The sequence below is a fragment of the Podarcis erhardii genome (assembly GCF_964252035.2).
Source record: "Podarcis erhardii genome assembly, chromosome: 5".
NCBI classification, from domain to species: Eukaryota; Metazoa; Chordata; class Lepidosauria; order Squamata; family Lacertidae; genus Podarcis; species Podarcis erhardii.
In genome coordinates, this window is record NC_138509.1 from 81818694 (window position 1) to 81844234 (window position 25541).

General features: G+C 42.0%; 1 protein-coding gene across 3 annotated transcripts in view; it reads right to left on the minus strand.

The window, feature by feature from the left end:
- PPM1L (protein phosphatase, Mg2+/Mn2+ dependent 1L) overlaps positions 1–25541 on the minus strand; it is a 187698-nt gene that overhangs the window by 36933 nt on the left and 125224 nt on the right. For 2 of the 3 annotated variants that reach the window (XM_081862760.1, XM_081862761.1), the window contains exon 3: positions 6763–6937. In XM_081862760.1, the coding sequence (XP_081718886.1) occupies positions 6763–6937 (175 nt within the window). The remainder of the gene's footprint in view (positions 1–6762; positions 6938–25541) is intronic. The other variant, XM_081862762.1, reaches the window with a different exon arrangement.

Below are 25541 nucleotides of genomic sequence, written 5' to 3' on the forward strand. Positions count from 1 at the left end.
TTTGATATCCCGCTTTATCATCCTGCTTTATCACATGAAGCTATGTTGTTATGCTGTTAACATATTTTGCATCATCATGTAGTCCACAATTTGATCCATTTGGCTGGCCTATATGCATGGTCTCTCCCCCCCCCCACCTATGGCCCACTCGCCTTTCGGGGGCCCTGTTGTCCGATGTGACTGGAAATGGAAAGATGACTTACAACCTAGTTTATTTGTTTTTTTCCCTTGGGTGAAGAAGGATTTCCCCGACATCTTGTTGAAAATGATTTTTTCCCATTGCTTTGTCCCTGGGGATTGTGCCATCTTTTATCAAGGCCAGACAGTTTCTATTTCAAGCAGAGCCCTTGTTTAAACCAATTTTATTTTTATTTTTTTGGTCTCTTGTTCTAAACAGCTCTTTGCAACCAGCCAGCCAAGATACCTTCCATCTTCCAACTGGAAGAGAAGCATTCTTAGTGTACATGTTAAGGCTTGTTTCCAATAAAATTTGTGGTCTGAAGCCTTTAGTCTGCTGTATATGAAATGTACCAACATTTAAGACGGCATCACATGGGACTTCACACAGACCTTTTGGGGTCTATGGGCACACTTGCAAACAAGAAAAACTTCTGGGCCCCACATGTATGCCCAGGACCCTGCCAGAGATGTCCCACCTCCTTCCTAAAGCCAGGCAAGCAGCCCTCCAGCTTACATATCTGCATGGACCCACGAAACCTAACCCACACCTAATTATTATTATTATTATTATTATTATTATTATTATTATTATTATTATTATTATCCTACCCATCTGGCTGGATTTCCGCCCTGGGCGGCTCCCAACAGAACATTAAAAACATGATAAAGATCAAACATTAAAAACTTCCCTAAACAAGGCTGCTTTCAGATGTCTTCTAAAAGTCAGGTAGTTATTTATTTCCTTGACATCTGATGGGAGGGCGTTCCACAGGGCGGGCGCCACTACCAAGAAGGCCCTCTGCCTCGTTTCCTGTAACCTCACTTCTCGCAGTGAGGGAATCGCCAGAAGGCCCTCGGAGCTGGACCTCAGTGTCTGGGCTGAACGATGGGGGCGGAGGGTTCTTAATTCTAAGACCGTTACGTATAATGTCCGGGCTCTTGCATTTAGTCAGAAAGGAGATATCATTCTGCACCTTTGCAAGTTTCTTTGTGAGGTTGATGGAGTTCCATTTCATGCAGCTCAATGTGGTGCTTTCCATGATTCTCGATTCAGGTAGGTAGTCGTGTTGGTCTGACACAGTCAAAATAAATTTTAAAATAAAAAAATTGTCCAGTACCACCTTAGAGACCAACTAAGTTTGTTCTGGGTATAAGCTTACATCTCTAAGGTGCTACTGGACAATTTTTTAATTTATTTCAATGGGGGTGGAGACTTATTGTAGGCTTATTGCATATTGCTATGAGTTTGGGGGTATTAAGCTGGGTGCCAGACCTCTTTAATCCCTAGATCCAATAAGTGTTAGAATTTAATCAAGGCTTCTAATTTTTGGAAGAGCCAGGCTAGCCTGCTGGTCAGATGAGAACCTGGTTGATGAGCCATTAATGGGGATTAAGGGGCTCCATGCAAGACAGCAAATAGGTTGGGCCTCGCTCAATAGATAAAACTAGAGTTTAGAGTTCAAAGTGCAGTGATAGGACCCAGAAGCAAATCAGCAAGCAGCAAGAGAGGGAAGGAGGGCCATGCTGGAACTCTGCCTGAATCCAAGGCAAATAAGACCCTTCTTGAGTGTTAATGCCGTGAACCCCTCTATCATAGTCTCAGGTCCTATGTATGTATAAATAAACCATATATCATAAAGACACCCACAGTCTCTGATGTGCCTCATTCCCTGACGTTGAGGACCACTGCCACTTACTGGGAAGGGGAGGGGCAAGGTGTGGTGAGCTCAGTGTGGTGCAGGCACGGCTGCAGAGCCAATCCAATGCTCTTGTTCCTGGGTCCATCCTGCACCCAGCTCCCTGTGCCTTCTCCTCTCCACAAATGGTAGCAATGCTCAACACTGGGAAGCCAGAGTACAACACCACCCTGGCTGAGCTGCCCTGCTGCACCTGAACTACATGGCACAGCAACCCAAACTCTCTTTATGCCAGTTTGGGTATCCCTCCACCCAGCTCTCTTGGCTGAGCTGACTTTTTGCCAGCCTCTGCTGGCAAAGTGGTGCAGAACGATGCAGCTTCCACCTGCCAAACACTGGAGGAAGCCAGCAGAAAGTCCCCATTCCAAGGGTGGGGAGCGGGCAAGGTTGAGCCAGTCCAAGATCGACTGGATCCCAAGCTAACCTCACTGGGTTTGATTGTTTCTCTCTTCCAGCTTCCACTGTGTCAGCCATGGCCAACAGGATCGGGGAAGCTGAAGAGACCCACCAGCGGGGTGGCAGTGAGTGTTTGGATTGCACCTCAATCTCCTTCTTGATTGTTACCCTCTCTTCTGACACCACTAAACCAAAATATCCCATGTGCGGCTTTCTAAAAAATGCATTGACACATACACACAGGACAGAAAATAATGTGATGATGACAGAGTCCATCTATTACATTTAGCAGGGCTTCTTTTTGGAATGTTTCCTTAGTTAAAACTTCACTGGAAATCTTGTCAACTCACATGGTTATTTTTAGCTGAGCTCATCTTGTTTGGTGGCTTTGATGTGCTGACTTACTAATGAGAAAGATTTACACACAGAGAGGGTATTAAGAATGCAGAGTCCACTGATGACATGGTACAGTTGGAAGGACAGATTAACATATAAAATTGCATCAAAGATGGAGAAACAGAGTACAGTGGTACCTCGGGTTAAGAACTTAATTCGTTCTGCAGGTCTGTTCTTAACCTGAAACTGTACTTAACCTCTACTTAACCTGAAGCACCACTTTAGCTAATGGGGCTTCCTGCTGCACAATTTCTGTTCTAATCCTGAAGCACAGTTCTTAACCCGAGTTAATATTTCTGGGTTAGCAGAGTCTGTAACCTGAAGCGTATGTAACCCGAGGTACCACTGTACCTGACTTGAAACTCCTTATTCTGCAAGTTTTAAATTTAAATTAAATCATTTAATTTGGTCTTTTTTATTTTAGTTTTTTATTTTAATTGGATTATGATTGGATATATTAATTGGATGTTTTGTATTCTGCAAGTTTTAAATTATGCCCGAAGGTTCCATAAAATGGGCGGAACCTGATATTAAAAATTTGGGACTTGCCTATGTGCTATGGGCATGGAAAGGAGGGGCCAGCCCTACGAGGCAGAGTGAGCAACATCATGAATGCCATGGAGGGGGCGGGGTCATGAGAGGGCAGAAAATGGTTAGGTTACTTAAATTGTTGTTTTTATTGTCCTTTTATTCCCAGAGAGAGACATTTCTGGAGATTCTCTGTTTCAGGTGCCAAAAAAACTTGGCCAGCATTGCACATTTTGCACACTGACTTGTGAGGGAGGAGGAAACCATTTGCCATTTCGCCTCAGGCGGCAAAATGTACTGGGACTGCCCTGTGGAAACAACCCCTCCTCATTATTCTCTGAAACATCTGGACATTTTGGGTCAAAAGAGTTAGTTATACCTTTCTTGCTACTTGAATATATAAATATACCCTGTAGATAAAAACAACTTCCTAACACTGGCTATCAACCATCTAATTTTGATGGACCTTCTAGAAAATTACAAAAATGAATACCTGTAGGTGAAATAAAACAAATTCCTTCCAGTAGCACCTTAAAGACCAACTAAGTCAGTTCTTGGTATGAGCTTTCGTGTGCATGCACACTTCTTCAGATTTTGTTTTGACTATGGCAGACCAACACAGCTACCTATCTGTAACTGTAGGTGAAATAGTATAAATGGTGAGAAAGCCTGATCAATCTTCAATCTAGCCTGATCCTCATTCACAAAGGTGGTCAGTTGGGCTAGTAAAACAATTTAGCAGTCAGATATGCTGTGGCCATAGTTTGAAATCTAAGCTAAGTAAATGGATATCTAGTGGGGGGTGGGTAGTTAATTCCTGCAAATAAACAACCCTTTATGATGTTTAATGCACATGAAGTCATAAGTATTTTGAGGCATGAGGCAAGTAAAAATAGAGTCTTAAAACTTAAGGCCTTGTTTTTAAATGGCTTACTTTAGGTGCAAGTTGGGCATACCTAGTGGGAATTTTGAGTAGCAGATTCATATGCTACATAATATCTGAAAACCACCTCAGTTTCAAAAGCAGTTTGCCATAGGATAGAGGGGGATAACGCTCAAGAAATCTAAAGCCCGAAGCACCTTGAACATACCAGACAACATACCAATGATTCCTCAGTGAAAATCGGCAATGTGAGGTATGCCAATTTAGATTGCCTCATGATGAGGTTGGCCCTACACTGTCAAAAACCAATGCAACCTTTCCTTAATTAAACTTAATTAAAAGATGAGCCCCGCAACCCCAGAGTCGTTCCCGACTGGACTTAACTGCCAGGGGTCCTTTTTTAAGCAGGTCTGACTGAGAATAAGGCCGCTTCCTATGTTCCTTGTAATAACACAGACAAGAAGCTGAAGGGAGTGTGAAACGTTTTCAAAAGGCCAAACTTTGCAACCAGGAGGGCTAAACCTTCCTTTGATTTAGAATTAAACTGGCATTTTCAAGTCTTCACCATCGCTCACACATTACATGGTCTGTTGTGAGCCTAAGAAGTCTTAAGTGTGCGTGAATGTGGCAACACATGCATCATAGACACAGCAACTGGCCCCTGAGAACTGGGCTGCAGCTCCCCACAGAAACCTGGGTGGGATCACTGAGCCAGCCTCTTTAAATCATAGTTAAGTTAATTTATGGTTTAACTGTGAAATTGCAGCATGCTTCTGCATAATGCTGAAATCAGAGGTGTTTTCTTCCTGCTGTGCTGCCAGAAGTTAAGCTGTGGTTCCGGCTTATCACTACGTCTGCACCTGGGCTTGTGATGGTGCAGCAGGGTCAGGGGAGGAGCAAGGTGCCTGTGATTTTAGTGGCATGAACCAGGAAGCTGCACTGTGTCACCTTTAAACCATAGTTTGGTTTAACTATGGTTTAAAATGGAATGCCGACATATGACCCAAGGCTACGCCAAAGAAGCTTGCAGGCTGAACTCAAGAACTAAGTGAACTAGTACAATGCCTAACCCTTCTGCTGTTGCACAACTTCAGCTCAATCGTGAGCCAGGCCCTGCGATCGGCTGTGTCTACGGCAGAAGTTTCAGGGTGCCAGATGCCTCAAAGATTTAATTCCACGTTAGATTTCCGACTGGCACTTAGGAGAACTCCAGCTGCTTCTGATTATAGATGTTAAGCACTTGAGAGGCAGCCAGAGGATATGTTCTGATGCCATCCTGCTGATGTATATGAAGACAGTTATACTTTCACCTGAAGTACTTATAATTTGCTCACTTTAAAACCACTGCCTCTCTTCTTCCCTTTTGCAAACCCAGCCTCCCCAGCACTCCACCTACTGCACACCATGTAGAGCTGAGGAGCAGTTTGACCTTCTCATTAAAATGAAAGAAGTTTGACAAAGCACTGAAGTCTATCGTCGCAGGAGGAAACGTTATGCTTAGAATTGTCATGCAGCTGAAAGGCTGAAGGATTTGGAATTGCGAACATCTGCTGCAAGTATTATTATTTTGTGAGCTTTTCTTTTCCTTTTTTTCCAAAAAAAGGAAAACCACACATATTTTGCAGAGCAGTCATAATCAGGCTTCGCTTCAGAACAGGTAGCACCATTACTCCTCTTGTACCAAACAAGAGACTTGATTAGAATACTAAAGCGGCCTATCTTCCTCATTATGGGCATAAATACGGGACTCATATTTGCAGTGTGTGCCATTCAGAGGGTACATATATTTTAAAAATCGCTTTTCACAAGACTTTTATTCCAGACTTGCTTGTGCAGCTCTTAAATCTGACATGATTGCCTCATTTCAGCATTAAAAACCCCAATTTAAACAGGAAAAACAAATGGGGGAGACGCTTCACACTTCTTTTCTATTGTTCAAACATATTTTCCAATGGGGATAAAAAGTTGTGTTTTCCCTCCCTTTTTAGATGCATTTATAATTTTCTGCCATCTACTTTTTCTCCCTATGCCTAAAGTTGAAAAAAGATGGTTGGATCATCTGACGAGCACACAATATAAAAAACATATATCTTTTCTCACTTTACAGTCACAAAAAGATATAAAATATACATGCATCTGAAGTGTTTGCCAAGTCACTGATTTCTGCTTTACTCTACAGATTATATAAAACCGAATTACTGTCCTTTATTGTGTTGTGTATATAAACCAGATGGGTTTTTAAAAAAGTGGTGATTAAAGGAACAGATGCAGTAGGATTGATGGTAAGAAAAACAACAGGGTTCAGCCATATAAGTCAAGCAAAACAAGAGACAAATTGTGGTATAAAATCTAGAGATTTGTGCAATCAGGGACAGGGATGTTTTAACCCTTACTGTGTGATGTGGATAGTTATTCATCTTTAAAAATTCTTTGTAGTGGAAAATTTCTTTATTTCATCATTCTGTCTACCAGACGAACAGAACAAGCAATTTTCTTTTCAGATCGTAGTCTGGCGAATACCAAACAAACAAACAAAAAAGAAAGATACTGCTGTCCATAGTATGTGTGTAAGAAGTGAGAGTTCTGCAGAAGCGAATGTGTCACTAGGATGGCTGCAGTTTCAAAGATCCTCCACCACGAGAAAGACCACAGGTGGACATTCCACCTGAATTGTCAACATACCTGCTTCATCATAAGATACCGTCAACTTTTCCAGCATTTCTCGGTCAATGGACAGAATTTGTTGTTCCAGGATGGTCTGGTAAGACAAAACACTATTCTCTTTGTCCTTTTCATAGTCTTGAAGGTGCTGTTTTAAGACTTCAGGTAAGCGGGATTTCACATATTCTGCTGCTGACTAAAGAAAGAAAGAGAAAACCCAGTTAGTTTTGTTCGGGTAAAGCTTAGTTACTTGACTTATCTGTTTTGTCACATTTCTCCTTGTACAGGCATATTTAAACACATGCAAAAAATATTAACGTTTTCAAAAAATGCAGTAATATCAGAATTGTGAAATAATAAATAAATAAAAGGACATACTTCTTCACACGGCACACAGTTAAATTCCGAAATCCATGACCACAGAATGAAGATGAAGTAATGGCTAGCAATGGGAGGGCTTTAAAATGGATTTAGACAAATTCATGGAGGATAGGATATCAATGGCAACTAGCCATAATGGCTATATATTGCCTCCAATATCATAAGGGGTATGTCTCTTAATACCAGCTGCTGGGAACCACCAACACAGAGAGTGCTATTGCCCTCAGGTCCTGCCTGCAGACTTCTTGCAAGGCATCTGATTAGAATAGGGTGGACTATTATGTTCTTACCCAAGGCCAGTCAGGTTATTTTGGTGCCTGAGGCAGAATATTCTACAAGTGCCTCTCCCACTCCCTGGCAGTAGAAACACACACACAAAAATTAAAATTAAAGAGGAAAACATTTGCTGCCGTTTATGACACCCAAAGTCAGCCACTCGGGCAGTTGTCCCCCCATGCCTAATGGGAGGTCTGGCCCTGTTCTTCGTACGGTTCTTGATTTCTGAATTAGCTTCCCCTCCCCTTGAAAAATCATGTTGCAGTAATAAGGTACTGTGAGCATTTGCCTTCCCTGAGACACCACCACCACCACCACCACAACAACAACAATTTACAACAACAACAACAACAACAACAACAACAACAATTTATTATTTATACCCCACCCATCTGGCTGGGTTTCCCCAGCCACTCTGGGCGGCTTCCAACAAAATATTAAAATACAATTTTAATTTCTGGATTTCTTTGGATCTGGTTATCACAGATCTCTACCCTATTTACTTCTGGTTTCATGGTAACCACGTCTGTGGGCTCCACATCATTTTTAAAAAAGAAATATTATCTTCTAGATGACTACAAGAAACTAGATATGAATTCCCCAATATATCACTGGAGTAATATTTATTGCTGCAATCTTTGTAAAGTGATATCACAAGGGACTAAGTGAGGAATGAACTAACCTTACTTAACACCGTGAGATTCTTAAAACAACGTATATAAATATGGCTATTGCCTTAGGATGCAGCTCTGCAGGTGAAGCACAGAACACTTTGGTTCCTACTATCATTTCAGCTGGTATTCAAGAATGGAGAATACATTCTCTGACATTACAAAGGAATTAATATACTAAGGAAAGCTTTTTTTTGACAAATCCGCTTATTGCCATCTCAATATTATATGAGACATTGGGCACTTTATGAGGCAGCTATTATTTGCCACTTACATGTGCAAACGTGTCTAACAGATGCATGGCTCCAAACACACTGTGGACAAAGAACAGGGAGTTGTGGCCAGTTGTGGCTTTTCTAACATGTCCATGCTTCAAGACACGCATCTCCTCTTCACTGATAGGGTTGCCATATGTCCTCTTTTTCCAGGACATGTCCTCTTTTTCAAGGTTATGTAAAATGAGAGTCGTCATAGCGATCCATAGTTAAATATAGAAGTAGGAAAATGTGCCCTCTTTTTCGCTCTTCAAAAAAAAAAATGCAACTGTCACATAAAATGTGAATTGTTCGTCAAGGAAAGCCTGAATTACAGTGAATGAATGGAAGGCGCAACTGGAAGCTCAATGGCTACAATGTAAACAATGGCTGTGGTGTAAACAATCATATGTTCGTTGTTTACATTGCTAGATTCTTGCTGCTGAACAGCCACCATATGTCCAACTTGTTAAAGATGCTTGGCAAATCACCAATATACTGGGCTGACTCAAAGTTTGTCTAGCTGAAGGATCATTTAATGCCTCAGCAGGATGGCTGAAGAGCAATGCTTGCTTTTGGTAATTTAAGTACAGTTCCCTCAATTAGTCATTGTTTGATTAAATTATTCAGAACATTTAGCTATAGCTATATTTGGCACTCAGCCACCAATGAACTGTTGTTAAATAGCACAGATTGCCAATAAACAATATAACACATCATTATTTGAGCCAATGGCCTGGAAGATATCCAAAGTATGCAGAGTCGTTCAGCAGGAGAGCAAAGTACACAATGTTGAATTTGCATTTTAAAGAATACACAACATCTTGGCAACATTAAGCCAAATATATGGCAATGCATAAACTGATAGTAGTAAGCTTCTAACCCGAATAGTAAAAGGTAAAAAATGGTTAGCAAAGGTAAACAACAACAATAACCCACCAATAATGAGCTAAGAGACCCTGGATAGTCAACATGGTGCCCTACAGATGCTGCTAAACTACAATTCCCATCATTCTTGGCCATTGGCTTTGCTGGCTGAGGCTGAATGGATTTGGAGTCCAACACCTTCTGGAGACTAATGACTTATAAATTATTTTATAAAGAGCATTCTAAGACAAGAAAACAACTCTTGAATTTTGTCCCATTGTAACCAATATAAGATAAAAAGTTTACCAATAATTTGCTACCCTTTTTACCTTTACCCTTTTATGGTACTCAAAACCTGCTGCCTGAAGCTGCCACCTCACTTTGCCTAATGATAGAGCCAGCTCTGATAATGCCACGGTGCATCAAGGTTGAAGTAGATGTTAACAAGTGGTGCACTTCTTTAATACTGGACAAAACTTATAAACATTGTCACCTGGAATGTATTCCTGAGGTCACTTTTGCTACTGAACTGAAGAACTACATCCAATGAAATTTTGCCCAGGTGTGTGTGTGTGTGTGTGTGTGTAAATACTGACAATGCAAACTCATTCCCAGATCAACCCAAAATGTCCTTTGACCTCTTGTGACCAAGCACAGTCCACATGGTTGGTGGAAGCTGAAATGGCTCTACTTGAGCACACTTGGGGAGATGCAACCTTGAAAAACATGTGCTGCTGCCCCAGTTGTATGCAAGTAGTGAGCCACAGTGCAGGCAGAACATAACCAACATGGCTAGCAGTCACTGATAGTCTTCTCCTTCATGAACTTGTCTAATCCCAAAGGTTTCCAAGTTGGTGGCCATAACTGGCTCCTCTGGGAGCAAGCTCCATAGCTTAAGTACTTTCTTTTGCCTGTCTTGAATCTTTCAAAACTTAACTGCATTGTCCATGAGCTCGAGAGTTGAGAAAGAGGGATAAAAACTTTTCTCTATCCCCATTCTCTATGCTGTGCATCGTTTTTTACACTTCCATTCTTGCTTGCCTTTTCTCTAATGCTCCACATGCCTTTCCTCACAGAGAAGTTGCTTCATCCCCTTGATAACTTTGGTTGCCCTTTTCATAAACTTCCCAGCTTTAGCAATCTGAGCGCAGAGGAAGAAATGGGGCGGGGGGAGCGAGTCCTGTTTTTATCTACTAAATATATCTAAAGCTTTTTCTATACCGCCCTCCAATTCTATACTTCCCAGGCAGGTCACAATAAACATACAAAAAGGCACTGTGAGAAACCCTAACAATTCTTTGTATTTTCCCTGTCCCTATCAAGAAAGCAGCTTGTGTTCCTGAAGCAGAAAAAGTTCATGCATCACTCCATGACCCCCATTTTGGATGTCAGAAAAAAGGAGGACTTGATATGCTTTTTGTTCCCTCTGGGAGTTCAAACATCTGAGTCTGCTCTAAGTCTTAAGGCGGCAAAGGCAGAGCCTGCTGATAAAATATGTTGAGGTTATGTCTAGGGACGCCGCCCCTTCCACTTTCAGGAGGAAGTCTCGTTGAGTCTTTGTGCTGTGATTAAAAATAGGACAGAGTGGCAAGTCACAAAACAATGTAGGGTCTTCCATTTTAGTCTCTTTTGGGTGAAGAAATGCAAGACAAAACTTTGTCCACCACTGATTCCGGCTTTCCTGTCTATGACACTAAACTACAAACAGAGAAGGAGGAAAAATATTTCCTTCTCTTGGCTGCAACCAAAGTACAATCAAAGACGACATGCGATGGGAAAGGACCCAGTGAAACTTTTGTGCTTCCTTTCCAGTTTCCAAGGAAAATGGGCTCCGGCACAGGAAATGCTAGATTCTGCTTGTGAGATTTGGCTATAAATTGTCCCCTGCAATCCAAGTCTCGTTTGTTTCTGCAGGTTTATATTTAGTCTCCCTAACTCTACAGCTAATTGTGTTAGGAAGCCCTCACGTATCACTGAAGTTATATTCAATTTGTCTAGAAGCCAGGCAGTGCAGAACGAATGAAATTATTCCATCAAATGCAAATTAACTTGCAACATGAGCACAAGATATTTAATGCTAGGTTTTAAATAGTCATTTGCTTCCAGCACTAGGAAGCGAAAAGAAGACACGCCATACAGTAATTGTTTTAGTTCATCGGCACACTGGTGTCAAGCTCAGCAAGTGCCTGAGATGTGCATGTGCATTTTTGAATGGCACACATTGGCTAGCATTCTGATCTAAACACGTTTGCAACCATGTGGGTTAGAAAATACACTACACTTTTCCTGATTTTCAGTTATCACTGCATAGGCGATTAGTCCCTGGGGCCATTGTGGAATTGTGAAAGACCAGCATAGGTATGTATGAAGCTGCTGTCCTTACTGACTAGAAGCAGCTGGCCTGTTCCGCTACCCTCAAATAGGGATGCAGGACAACTTTAGACAATAGACACCTTCAGACAACTTAAGTTTACACTGACTTGACTCAGGGTGATGCAAAAGCAGTAAATATTTGCAAAGCACTTGGGATTACTTTAGTATGTGCAACAGAAATACGAGTTGGATCCAGGTAAGGTTCCAACTCAACTGATGAAGGAAGAGCCTCTGGGTTCAACCCAGTGTGTGCAATATTTCTTTTCAGTGAATCAATGTAATTTGTCTTAATGCTGGACTTCAGAATGTTGCAAAGGGCCTCTGCACATCTGGAAATCTCTAGTCCTCTTTGTATCAGTTCCCCACAGTTCAAGGATTTGGGGGGCAAATCGGCATTTTCTCTAAAGCAAATGGCGGCGCACATGAAAAAAACCACAAAGCCACTGCAACAGGAAAAGCTTTTGAAAAATGGAGAAATTAGAAAGATCTCAAAGTTGTTCTAAAATGCATCTAAGTATTTCCTACAAGGGAGATTTATGGTGCTCTCACATACGCTCTCCACCTCCTCCAACTTTCCCATTGCATGACGAGATATTACAGAGATTCCATATTCCATCATCCTTTGGGGACAGACAAGGTCCTGCTGCCCTTGAAGGATGCTAAGGCACCCATGTATTTGGCAGAAATGATATAAACAGTTTTTGCAGCACACATTTCAACTTTCTTAGGTCTACCTTTAAATTCATCTTGCTTAACAGTTAACTTCTGACATCTGTTTTTTTTGTTTTTTGTGTTGTGAAAAACAACAGCAGAGAGGGATGGTAAAGTATTTGAATATGGAGCATTAAGACTTCTACTAGGCTTGTTGTTTATCATCGTTGGGATGAAAAATCTTTTGGGGATTTTTATTATTATTTAATGAGTGGGTGTGTTATTTTATAGTTTAATAACAACATTTTTATAGTCTATATATCTTCAAATTCCATGGTAACCAAAAAATGCTCCAAAGGAAACATAGAATTTTTACAAGCTTTTTTCCTTTTTTTGGCAGAAGGACTTGGTTGACACATGGTGTTTGCGTGTTTGCAACTGGCAATTGAACCTTATTAAAAGAAAGATAGGCCGTTTTATTTTATTTTTTCTTCTTGGGACTTTTAAAAAGAAACATTTGTGAAATTGATGAGAAACAGAGGGGATATGAATATTGTCTGGAACTCATTGAAATGCCATAATATGGTTCTGCAAATATGCTGAGCTTTAAACAGTGGAAATCAAAGTAACATGTTAAACTTTTAAAAAGCCATTGACAATATTGAAATACCTTGGAGAGTTATTATCTAGTCACCTTATGCAATTTAACTGTAAATGGCTGCATTTTATCACTCCAATCAATAATAATAATAAAAATTTCTGAGTATAATTTCTTTCAGATAAGGCATGAGTTTATTCTCTAGTTAGAAATATCTTCTTTAGATTCAGAGGAGAACTGTGTGCACTTGAAAATATTCTTTATCCAAAATGGCAGTAAGGGATTAGTCAGGTATTTATGAGATCTAATCTCTACTGAAATATCAGCTTTCCTTAAAATAAAAAAAAAAGTAGGAAGATCCAGACCTTCTGATTATTTGGAAAAATGAATCATACCAATTAATCCATTAATTTAATAGATTAATTGCAAAAATCAAATAGCAATTGTACATAGCTCCATTTGGATGAAGCAGGTGCATAATTTAGATCGCAATGCATGTTAGAGGGGAGGGGAAAGTCACGCTGGCTTTTTACACGCATTTTCCAAGTTCAAAATGGTTATGGCCATTTGGAACATAATACTGAACAGGCAAGTGCCTATCAATTCCAGCTGACATTTTAATAGGTTATCTCAAAAGCAATGTGGAAGAAGACAGATTTGCTATCCACAGCTAAAATGGCAATTTTAATTTCTGGAAGAAAAATATTCCTCATCAAGTATCTCAATGATTTTATTAGATATGGGACATAGCATTCTGTGAAAACTCAGGAAGGGCAGGTCAACTGAGAATTGTAAGGAAGTTCAGTGGTGTTCTGGAATGACAAATTCAGCAGCACTGCATGAATGCTCGCTCTGTTTGCACTGATTAGACTCAAGACACTGCTTTAAGTTTGCTGTAATTGTTTCCCCACCTCCAACATTATTGGATCTACATTGATGCCTATCTTGTTTCTGAGCTCAATCAGCTTTAAAGGCCTACATGTTTTGAGGTCAGAGTACATAAAGAACCCCTCACTTGCTCCCACATAATCCCTCCCTCCCACTGAGATCTTTGAGGAAATATCTGCTATGTGTCCCACCACTGTTGGAGGTAAGGGCTGGTGGGGACATGGGACAGAGACTTCTTTATTGCAGCACCATGGAACTCTTTCTCATGGAAGAGTTGCACAACTCATTGCTAACCTTCAGAAAGCTGGTGAAGAACATCGTGTTCCAATGATGCTTCAGTGGTGACCTGCCGTTCTGATTAGATTCACATCTGTGCTGATGGTGCTTTTCTATTTCTATGGTCTCCTGTGCTTTTTAAAAATTAGGCTGAGTGGTGTATGAAATTTTATGGTTGATTTTATGGTAAAACATAGGGAAACCTGCTTGAAACATGGGGTGGGTTTGGAGGGCAAGACCGATGGCTAATCTGTCATGCAAATTGTTGCATCTGGAGGAAGTTAAGGCATCTGGCTGGCTACTGTGAGAACAGGCCATGGGACTAGATGAGCCTCTGGTTTGATCCAGCAGGTCTTTTCTTAAGATAGGCTCATATGTCAGGTGAAGAACATATTGTGATCTCTTTCCAACATTATGTCTGCCATCACCCTCAGTCTCCTTATGTTTTATGTCCTCTATATGAATGCAACCACATATAAACATTTATCCCTCTTAGGCAAGATCATAAGTAACTAAACATTTTGAATTCCCTCAGGCCATTAAATTTATGAGGCCTTACTGTGGATATTTAGAAGTTGAGGCATTCCGTGCCAATCATAGCTAAGAAATAAGAAATAATTCATCAAATATTGTTTCTAGTCACACCTGTGGTTTATACTGGAATGAACCTTCCACTCTTTTAAAAATTGTTTTCTTTTAATCTGATTATATGTCCGATTACGTGCCTGTAATTTGTCGAGCAAAGATTTATGCCACCTATTACTAAAACTGTACTTTTAAACTAGATGCTATTGCAACAGTAAATGTGTGAATCCCAGAACTCAAATGTGGAGTGACATGGAATATACAATATAATCACTACTTCAAATGCAGTAATTCTGGTTTTTAAAGAGAAACATTTTATGTATCTAACTTGCCTTTGGCCACGGGAATATTTTCACTAAAAGCAAACACTTCTCTCCTCACCCGGTTTCAATTCACACTATTACAGTTGAGAAATGTAGCAGGTGAAATTATACATGAACAGCAATTTTATACATGGGGGCTCCCCCCATGTACCCCCCCCCCCAGGTATTCAGTGGTCTGGTTTGCAAATTCTTAACAACAACATGCATGAGACTCTTAATCCCAGGATCGTGGGTTCAAGCCCCATGTTGGGCAAAAGATTCCTGCGTTGCAGGGGATTGGACAAGAATGACCCCTCTACAGGTTGCGGACCTCCCAACTCTACAGTTCTATGATTCTAGGACTAGATGGGTCATTGGTTTAACAATATAGAAGTCTGCTGGATCAAGCCACTGGCCCATCCATCTTCTTCTCACATTGACCAACCAGATGTTTATGAAGTCCGCAAGCAAGACCTGAGTGCAACAGCCCTCTCCCCCACAATGGTTTCCAGCAACCAGTATTCAGAAATCTGACAGGCACATGGTGAAAAGTTTGACCCAACAGGGCAAATCTTAGATTTTTATTACAAACTACCGTTAAATATCACTGTGGAAAAACCCAAAACTGACCAAAGCAGATTTCCACATAGATAGATATGTATAGGATGTACATATTTTTCCGAGGCATCTTTCTATACACTCTGAGATATGATCTACTGGAATATGTTACTGTATTAAGAGCAAAACTGAGGAACTGTTATCTGAAATAGGTTATGTTTTGGGAAATATCTGAGGCATGCGAGACATATAATACTGGTCGTTCTCTGCTCCACTACTGCCTGTAAAACACTGATTTTTCAACTGAAGCTGGAAGCCATTAAGACTTTTATAAATGTGTCCAATGAAGTGTGAAGAATGTGGACTTCTCCTTTTTCATTCCGTTTCCAACTGTACAACGATCCAAGCTGAGCTTTAATGCAGTTCTGGAAAAATTGGAAGCATCGTGGCTTAGACTGATTATCAAACGAAGCAATTCTGTTCGGCCTTGATGAAACTCACACCCTGCTTTAAGACAGTTCAAGGAAATGTGCCTGTAGCTCAAAAGCTCTCCACCAGCTAGACAAAATGCACTTCGTATTTTGAACACCTAAGTCTTAATTATTTGGGCTGATCTAATGTTATTCAGACAACTAAGGTTATTGCTTCTACAGTCTTATAGACACACTTATGAAGGTCTCACTGCTTGCCATTTGACAACCGAAGCGTTCTAGTAATCTGAATTTGTTCCAGAACAGATGTTCCCAAACTGTGGCTCGTGAGCTTCATTCGAGTGCAGTGGTTGAAGAAGGGAGACAGCACATCCATCGCATTAAATATTATTGCTTTTTAATTTCTTACATTTCCTATTTGCAGTCTATGGAATTTGAAAGGAATTCCTAGAAAGGATCAAGTCCAAAATGTAGGGATGATAAACCAAACAGAGGCACCAAGTGGCCTGTATGGGTGGGAGACTTAGATATGACTCCACTTGGACAAAGACAACCTTGAAACTGTTATACATGCCTTCATAGAATCACAGAGTTGGATCCCGGGAGTAACCCAGTCCAACCCCATGTGATGTAGGAATCTCAGCTAAAGCGTCCATGTCAGATGGCCATCCAATCTCTGTGTTATGTGTGCCGGTGTGGTTGCTTGTGAGCGAACAGGCAAGACCCTCACTGGTCTTTTCAAAGGCTTTATTATCGGTGCAAAAACATTCAGAGTGCAGAACGTCTCAGTTCCATGTCTTGCTCAGTCACTAGCAGATTCTGGGAGTGGGCGGTCCTTAAACTTTCACCAGCAGAGTAGTCCCTTGACCCCCATCCTACGCCTCCCCTCTCTGCGCGTAAACCGATTGCACAGAGAGGGCGTGGGCAAAGGAGGACCTGCCTCCCCCCCCCCGCTTTGTTCATGCTCGGTGCTGTGGCTCTCCCTTGCATCCTCTGAGCCCTGCATCCCTTCCCCACTGGAGGCGTGGCTTCTCTCCTCCGCGGAGGACGAGCTGCTTCTCACGATCTTCCACCTCTCGCCTCTGAGCTGATGGCAGTTCCCTGACACTCTGCTTCATAGTCTCCTGTACAGTGAATCGTATGCAGTGCCAGAAACGTCAGTTTAGTTCAGAATGTGGCTGCCAGTATGAACACATTATGCCAATGATATATAATCTTCCCTGGTTCCCACTCCATTTATGGGAATTCAAACAACTGTTTTTGATATTTAAGGCCCTTCATAGCTTGGGATCCACATATACGAAGACAGTTTCTTTTTACATGTACCTATGCAGACTCTGAGATCTTCTAGAGGCAAATGCCCCTGCCAGGTGAGGTATGGCTACCAATAAAAGGGCCTTTTCAGTGGTAGCACCTCAGTTGTAGAATCCACTTCCCAGACCGTGTTGCCTGGCACTTACTCTGTTGACAGGCAAAAGCCTTGTTATTTTCCCAGGCCTCCAAAATCTGTTTTGGTCTATGCTGTTTTATTCTGCTCTCTTGAGTCTCATTTAAGCTTTATACTATATCTTTTGAGGATTTTTAGCCCATAATATATGTTAATTAGTTTACCAAAGCCACGTTTTCTATGTGATCAAGAACTCTGGGCAATTACCACAGCTAGTTAATTAAATATCACTGTCTGTCACTTTCTTCATTTCATTTCCCTCTAACCTCACCGTTTACAATCCCCCTCTTCCAAAACACACTCCTGTAACTCAGGATAACACTTTATGCACCTGGTAAAGCAGATGATAGCCCGCACAAGCGAATGCTGTAATAAATGTGTTAGTCTTTTCAGTTGCATGTACATGATCCCAACGTAATGCAGGCATAAGGAAACTAGAAAGAAATTGCAATTTAAGATTATTTTGGCAAGCAAAGTATCTTCCTCTGCTGTTCAGGATCCCCTATATTTCAATCAGCCAAGATAAATAATCCTTGCTGGCCCTAGTGAGAGGCTGAAAAGCTCATGCCATGTAATCTTCAGTTAGTCAAAGAGAGTATTGATGGCTATGGGGAAAGTACCCAGTTGAAATAACAGATGCCAATTGCTTCCTCAGGGATGAACAAGGTAAAAAAGAAGCAATGCTCACCAAATTACATATTTCCTCTTAGTCATTTCAAATGAACCTGTTTTAAAAAAAAAACCCTCACAGGGACAACCTGCAGTATGTGCACTGTGTAACGGCCTCAGTCTGAAAGGTAATTAAGTGTCCTTCAGCTACAGTCTATTTTCCTACATCATGTCTTTTTTGCTTAATGAAAAATCTATAGTCAAACTAAAGGAGTTTTAAAAATCCATACTAATTCATTGCTGAAGACTGCTATGTTCTGCGCAGGGAAAAGCAAAGGCGAGTCTGAAAGCGAATCACACTTCCCCCATAAATCTATTCAAGAAGACTAATGGGGGTGAGGGATAGTGGCACATCCTTGTTAATGATGTGTGTTTTTGGAGCTTTTAATGTGGGTAGCATGGATTTAAAGAGCAGTCTTTTTTAAAAAATAAAATAAAATAAATATTAGTAATAATTTATATAGCCATCAGCATGTGCAAAGTGCTTTATGGCCTTTAAGAACACATTGGAAGATTATTAAAAAACCATGGAGATTTTGCCAGATGATCCAGTGGCTGCATTGCCCATGTAATGCCAAGCTACACACCCAAACGGGCTCACCTAGCCACCATCTTTCTCTTCTTCCTGTCTCCATGGCCAAGAGGTGAACGCTTGCATTCACTTTCCATTTCGCACAGGCTCCTGTCTTAGCATTGCTTACGGTAACACAAACTCTGGTTAGCTAAAGAAGCCAGATTCATAACCCATGATTTGAAGTCATCTTGTTTAGAAACTGTCAGGGAACTGCCATCGGCTCAGAGGCGAGAAACAGAAGGGCAGTTGTGTTACAGGGAGCCTCCGAAAATCTTGCAAAGCAGTTCCTCTTCCTGGGAGGAGGAAAGCCCCACCTTCAGTGGGGAAGAGGTGCAAACACCGCTCCTGGGCAAGCCGGACAGGAAGGAAACACGCCCTTGCCATTGCCCATCCTGCGCCCAAGGCGCAAAGAGGAGAGGAGAAGGTTGGGGGTAACGAAACTTTTATGTTGGGGGAGGTCCAAAAAAAGACCACTTGTGGATTCTGCTAGCGATTGAGCCAGACATGAGCTTTGGGGCTCTTCACCGTAAAATAGTTTGCACCAAAATAAAGCCTGTAAAACACAGGTTGGAGTCCTGCCTGGTTACTCTCGAGCCCCCTGACAGAAACTGACCAGGGTTTTGTTTTGAGGCACAATCTGACCTGGAAACAGCAGGGTACAAACGGCCACGCTCCGGCTGAACTTTCCTGATGTGTGTTGCATAGAACGCTCAGAGTGCTTCTGACCAGCGTAACACAACCAGTAGTGGAAGAGTGGCTAGAGGTGTCCTTATCATTTAAGAGCAAGCACAACACAACACAAAGTTTTTCTTTACTTTTCCCTTTTATGCAACTGAAGAGATTTGCTTACGGGGGACTCTGCATTACCAAAAATGAGTGGAGGGGGTCCCTTGTCAAGAACTCTTAAGGCAACAGTATCATGGCTGGGGTGGGTGGCTTTACCTTTTTAACTCTTTCCCACTAGCAGTTTTTTGGGGTGCCACCTTCTTCCTCCACACCCCATGCAATCAATGGAGACACCACTGTTTCTTTCCATGGTGGTGGCAGGGAATGAATGGCTGCATTCCCCCAAAAGTGGCTGGAGGTGGAGAAAGTCCACCCACTCCAAGGAACCTTGTGGCAGCAATGGGGTTCCTTGCTGGGAGGAAAGGGAGTGGCTTTTTAGGACAGCAGCAGCAGCAGAATGGGGAAGAAAGGAAAGAAAATGTAACTATAAAATTATTCTCTCCAGCAAAACCTTTTGGGGTTTTCATCATGCAAAATGGAAGCACATCTCCTTTTGCTGATTTTGTTGCCATGAAACGGCTGTTAAGAAAACACCAAAACTAGATTATAGGCACTTTTCAGATATTGGAATTTTGGGAAACACTTGTTTGAAATTACATATGCTCTGATAGAATCTGGCTTGCCTTAAACAACCATTAACTGCACACAATATAGGGATCCATAATACAAAAAAACAAACAAACTCATTCTTAATTGCTCCACATTTTTACTGGGTAACAACAGCAGCTGGTGAGTAACACTGAAGCCTGAAAACTGAAAACTAATGCTAAGTAATTAGAAAGGAGGGAGTGTATCATTAATGTCACCTACAAGAATGTTCTGTGCTGAGAAGTACCCCCACTGAAATATCCTGGCTTTCCTCAGATATGAAAAGCAGAAAAAATAGATATGGCTGTAAGAAATATTTTATGGACATACTTCTAAATGGCCTTATTCCCTCCACAAACTGCCTCCCTGCAAAAAATGCATTAAGGCTACATAAAAATAAGCAGGTCTACTAAGACCTTGAAAAATATGCACAGAGTTTTCATTTTTAAAAAAAAACAACGCAGAAGAAAACCTTTATGGTAAGATAAGCATGGTCTTACATAATGCCGCTGAAGAAACTAATTAGCTGGAAGGTAGGTTATCATTTATAAAACAGATTTTGCTGCATCAGAAACTGGCAGGATGAAGGCTCCCTTCCCCACAGCCTTCACCAGAAATTTATGGCTGCTATTGTTAAAGGGGTTTACAACTCACCCTGCCTGCCCAGCAACTGTGTCCCGCTACCAAGTAAATTAATTACACATTGTTAATCCTGTTGCTAAAAATAAATCAGGTTTTCCTGTGCTGAAAGCCACTTTTCCTTCCCATCTGCTTTATTCCCAACCCCCTTTCCCGTCTTTTTTGGAAGATGTTTCTTGAAGTTGATTCCGACCCCTGCTCAATAGGTCATCAGCCTGCTTCATGACTTGCCTCTGACCTGAGCAAGCCCTTGTTGGAACCACTGCTTGCCTGGAATTGGACCGTGGACTGGCCCTGAACGTTGCTGTTGTCTGTGCCCGTATAAGCCTTGCTGGAGGTTCGCTGCAACCTGGGACTCAGCTAGGGCAAGAAAGTGTGCTCAGGGCCAGTGAAGGAGAAGCCTCGTTTTGCACAGAGAGAGCATGTGGCCCAAAGCAGGTATTCCTGAGGGCACAACTCTGGCAACCCTGGCCATTTTTAGAATGTTCACATTTGGCCATCCTTGGAATTCTCACCTGTATCACCGGAGTTTGCTTGGTTACATATGGCACAGTATCTTGGGGTGTTAATAGACCAAAAGCTTAATTTGAGTCAACACTGTGATGCGGTAGCAAAAACAACAAAACCCTAATGTAGCATCAAGAGAAGATTTATGTCCTGATCAAGGGAAGTAATACAGTGGTGCCTGGTAAGACGAAATTAATCCGTTCCGTGAGGCTCTTCGTATAGCGGTTTTTTCGTCTTGCGAAGCAAGCCCATTGACAGCTTAGCCGATTAGCGCTATTAGCGGTTTAGCGGCTTTTAGCGATCAGCTGTTAAGCGGCTTATCAGCAGATCAGCTGATAAGCGGCTTAGCGCCTTAGGAAAGGGGGGGGGGAGGAAAAAAAACCTGCAGGAACTCGCAAGACATTTTTGTCTTGCGAAGCAAGCCCATAGGGAAATTCGTTTTGCGAAGCGCCTCCAAAACGGAAAACCCTTTCGTCTAGCGGGTTTTCCGTCTTGCGAGGCGTTCGTCTTGCGGGGCACCACTGTAGTCTATTCTGCAATGGTCAGACCACACCTGGAGTACTGTGTCCAGTTCTGGGCACCACAATTTAAGAAGGATATTGACAAGCTGGAATGTGTGACAAGGAGGGCAACCAAGATGATCAAGGGTCTGGAAACCAAGCATTATGAGGGGGTAGGGTATGCTTTTTGAATTATGATGTTGGAGGAGACTCTTGAGAGTCCCATGGACTGCAAGAAGATCAAATGTATCCATTCTTAAGGAAATCAGCCCTGAGTGCTCACTGAAAGGACAGATCCTGAAGCTGAGGCTCCAATACTTTGGCCACCTCATGAGAAGAGAAGACTCCCTGGAAAAGACCCTGATGTTGGGAAAGATGGAGGCCACAAGGAGAAGGGGACAACAGAGGACGAAATGGTTGGACAGTGTTCTCAAAGCTACCAGCATGAGTTTGACCAAACTGCGGGAGTCAGTGGAAGACAGGAGTGCCTGGTGTGCTCTGGTCCATGGGGTCACAAAGAGTCAGACACGACTAAACAACAACAACAAAAGGGTATGCTTAGCCTGGAAAAGAGGAGACCGAGGAGATATGATTGCCATCTTCAAGTATCTCAAGGGCTGTCACATGGAGGATGGAGCAAGCTTGTTTTCTCCTGCTCTGGAGGCTAAGACCCAAACCAATGGCTTCAAGTTACAAGAAAGGAGATTCTGATTCAAAATCTGGAAGAACTTTCTGGTGGTAAGAGCTGACAATGGAACAGATTCCATCAGGAGGTTGTGTAGAGGGTTTTAAACCTTGAAGGGTTTTAAACCGAGGTTGGGTGGTCATCTGTCATGGATGACCTAATTGTGATTTCTGCACTGCAGGTGGTTGGACTAGATGACCCTCGGGAGCCCTTCCAACTCTACAATTCAATGAATTCCCACTTATGACACACTTAAACCCAGGAAATATCTGAAAAGAAATGTGTCTCAAACTTCAGAAATATGTATGCAACTTGAAATGCTTTCTGAGAAAGCTGAATATAAAGATTCGCAGTCAGAATATGTCTTGAGATGTTTAGGGGCTCCTTCGGATCCCTCAACAGGAATAAGTCAAGTGATGTTAATGGAATCACACTGGGGCAAACCTCATGTGCATTCAAAAGAATAGCAGCCTCTTGGTAATAATTCTGAAGTCAAAACCTAGAATATTAAAAACAGCACAGACTGTGGAAGATAATAAGCACGCTTGGGAAGTGCAAGAAACATTTACTCTTCAAAGGAAAGGAATAGGTTTAAAAATAGTTATGGGGGGACTCAGAAATAGCACTCCCTTGGTGCAACACATTTTTAGAATATTTGGTACACTGCTAACGGTTCAGCAAGAAAGAAGTCATTTCCAAGTGGATCTCTTGCATTTTTCTATGAAAGTATCGCCATAAACCTGCTGGTTGAGACGTTTTTTCCTACCAGTCTCCAGAACTTAAAACAAAAACCAGAACCTATGACCTAGAAGCCAAAGGCGGCACAAATGATCTCTCCAGATTCTCCAAAGACACAACAACACAAAGTCAATGCGACCATTTCTGAAAAACACTGATTTTGTAGGAGCCAAAAATCACTGCACTCTCAAAGTCCTTTTTCAAATCAGAAATCACATAGCCATGAGAAAATTAAACTGGTAGTTCCAAGGAGATGTGCTAAGTTTGAATTAGTATTCACACTGAAGTGTCAAGGATATATTAAATCCATAATTACAGTAATCCACAGCTGCTTCAGTTGTAGAAAATAATGAATTGCCCAGTGAGAACTGGTGTCCATGAAATGGAAAGAAAAGGCCATCTGCTGTAGGACATGGCTCCAGCTTAATGCTTTGAACACAAGAGGGCTTGATCCTCCTTGACATCATCCATTTATGGATTTATGGTTATTAGTATTTCTAGATAACAGCATGGCAAAATTGAAAGACAGTCGAAATAAAGGAGGAAATGGAGGTTTTCAAATACTACTGGTATGTTCAAAATGCACTTGTCAAGCTTTTTCCTTTTAATGCTTGTTTGTTTAAAAGAAGGGATCTGTATAATTGGGTCTACCAACATTAGCTACTCTGCTTAATGCTATGTGTTAGTTATATGGAAACCTGTTTAGATAATGAAGTTTATAGCACAGAATGTACATGCTTATTTGTGAGGACAATGTGTGCATCTGCTTCAGGAAGATTAAATAGAACTGGCATTTGAAAATATAGCACGAGAAATGTTGAACTGGACTTCCGACAGCATAATTCATCTGAAGACCTTAGAGTATAGTAATAGAAGGCACAAAACCCACACAGAGTGGTTGATATTATTAAAATGATATAACACTTGGCAGAAGGGAAGGGAAGAGATGTAGGAGCCATGCCAAGGTCGCTGCAAATTGGCAGCATGATCAGGTCCTACAATTCTGGTTTGTGTGTTTCAGCATTTATGCTCTGCTTTCCCATTCAACAGGGACGCGGGTGGCGCTGTGGGTAAAACCTCAGTGCCTAGGATTTGCTGATCGTATGGTCAGTGGTTCGAATCCCTGCGTCGGGGTGAGCTCCCGCCGTTCGGTCCCAGCTCCTGCCCACCTAGCATTTCGAAAGCACCCCTAAGTGCAAGTAGATAAATAGGTACCACTTTATAGCGGGAAGGTAAACGGCATTTCCGTGTGCGGCACGGGTGCTGGCTCACCAGTGCAGCTTCGTCACACTGGCCACGTGACCCGGAAGTGTCCTTGGACGGCTCCGGCTCCTGGCCTCTTGAGTGAGATGAGCGCACAACCCTAGAGTCGGACATGAGTGGCCCGAAAGGGCAGGGGTACCTTTACCTTTACCTTCCCATTCAACAAATCGCAATACCAACAGTTAAATGAGAAACAAGCACAACAACAAAAATCATAGCAAAGATAGAGCAGAGAAAGTAGATTCTTAAAACTCCGAGGTGTAAATAAATCAATAACCATTGGCTTGACGTACCAGATTCCTGCCGAGGCAAAGAAAACGGAGAGTGGATCTCTGTGACGAGGCAATTGATCCTGATTTTCAGGTCAAGTGAAAACTTGTTTTCTGGTTCTGATGGAAGTACTGAATTACAGCTTGACTCAAACTTTGAAAGGTGGATGGAAACTGGCAAATGAGATGGGACTGAGGTAGGGGAAGAGGAGCACGCAACAAGCCCAGGGTATCCTTGATGGTTCTTGTAGGGCAGGAGTAGGGAAAGTTACTCAGTCTGAGGGCCGCATTCTACTGTGAGCAAATTTATGGGATCCACAGGTTGGTGTGGGTGGGGCCAGAGGCAAAAGGAGCAATGCGCGTGACTCTTACTTTTGTACATAAGCCTGAATTACAACTGTACAAAATTCAGAGTTACACACACACACATACCTGCATGGATTACCAACAGTTCAAAGACACATTCCAGCCAGGCAAAAGCACTTGACGGAGCTGTATTGAAGGGAGAATCTTGAGGGCCTTATAGTGAGGGCTGGCAGGCCACTCCTGTCAGAGTGCCAAACCATAGTTTCACGTTTCATCTCAGGATGACTATTGCCTTTTCTAATTCGGAAGGACAGATTACCACTGGGCCACTGGCAAGACGCTGGAGGGCTTGACCCTCTCACCAACCTTCTTCATCCAAAGCCTTGAGAGGTTTTGGGGTGAACAATTTTTAATTTCACATTTCCTTGGAATGCTCAATGACAGGCAGGCAGAAGGAATGAAAGGATGTGGTACTCCAAGGACTGGAGCTGCTGCTATTATTACATCAGATGGCTACAGAAACAATGGCATGTTACTGCTCAAAAATTCACAAGAGAGTTCGTGATGGAAAGCTCTAATATGCAGCTCTTATGTATGGTGATGCTATCAGAGGTCCATGTTCCCCACTTTACAATTGACATCCCTCTTCTTTCAAGGACTGTCAGAGGACAGTCCTGAACCTGAAAGTATGCCCATTCTAAGTCCAATGTAAAGGATC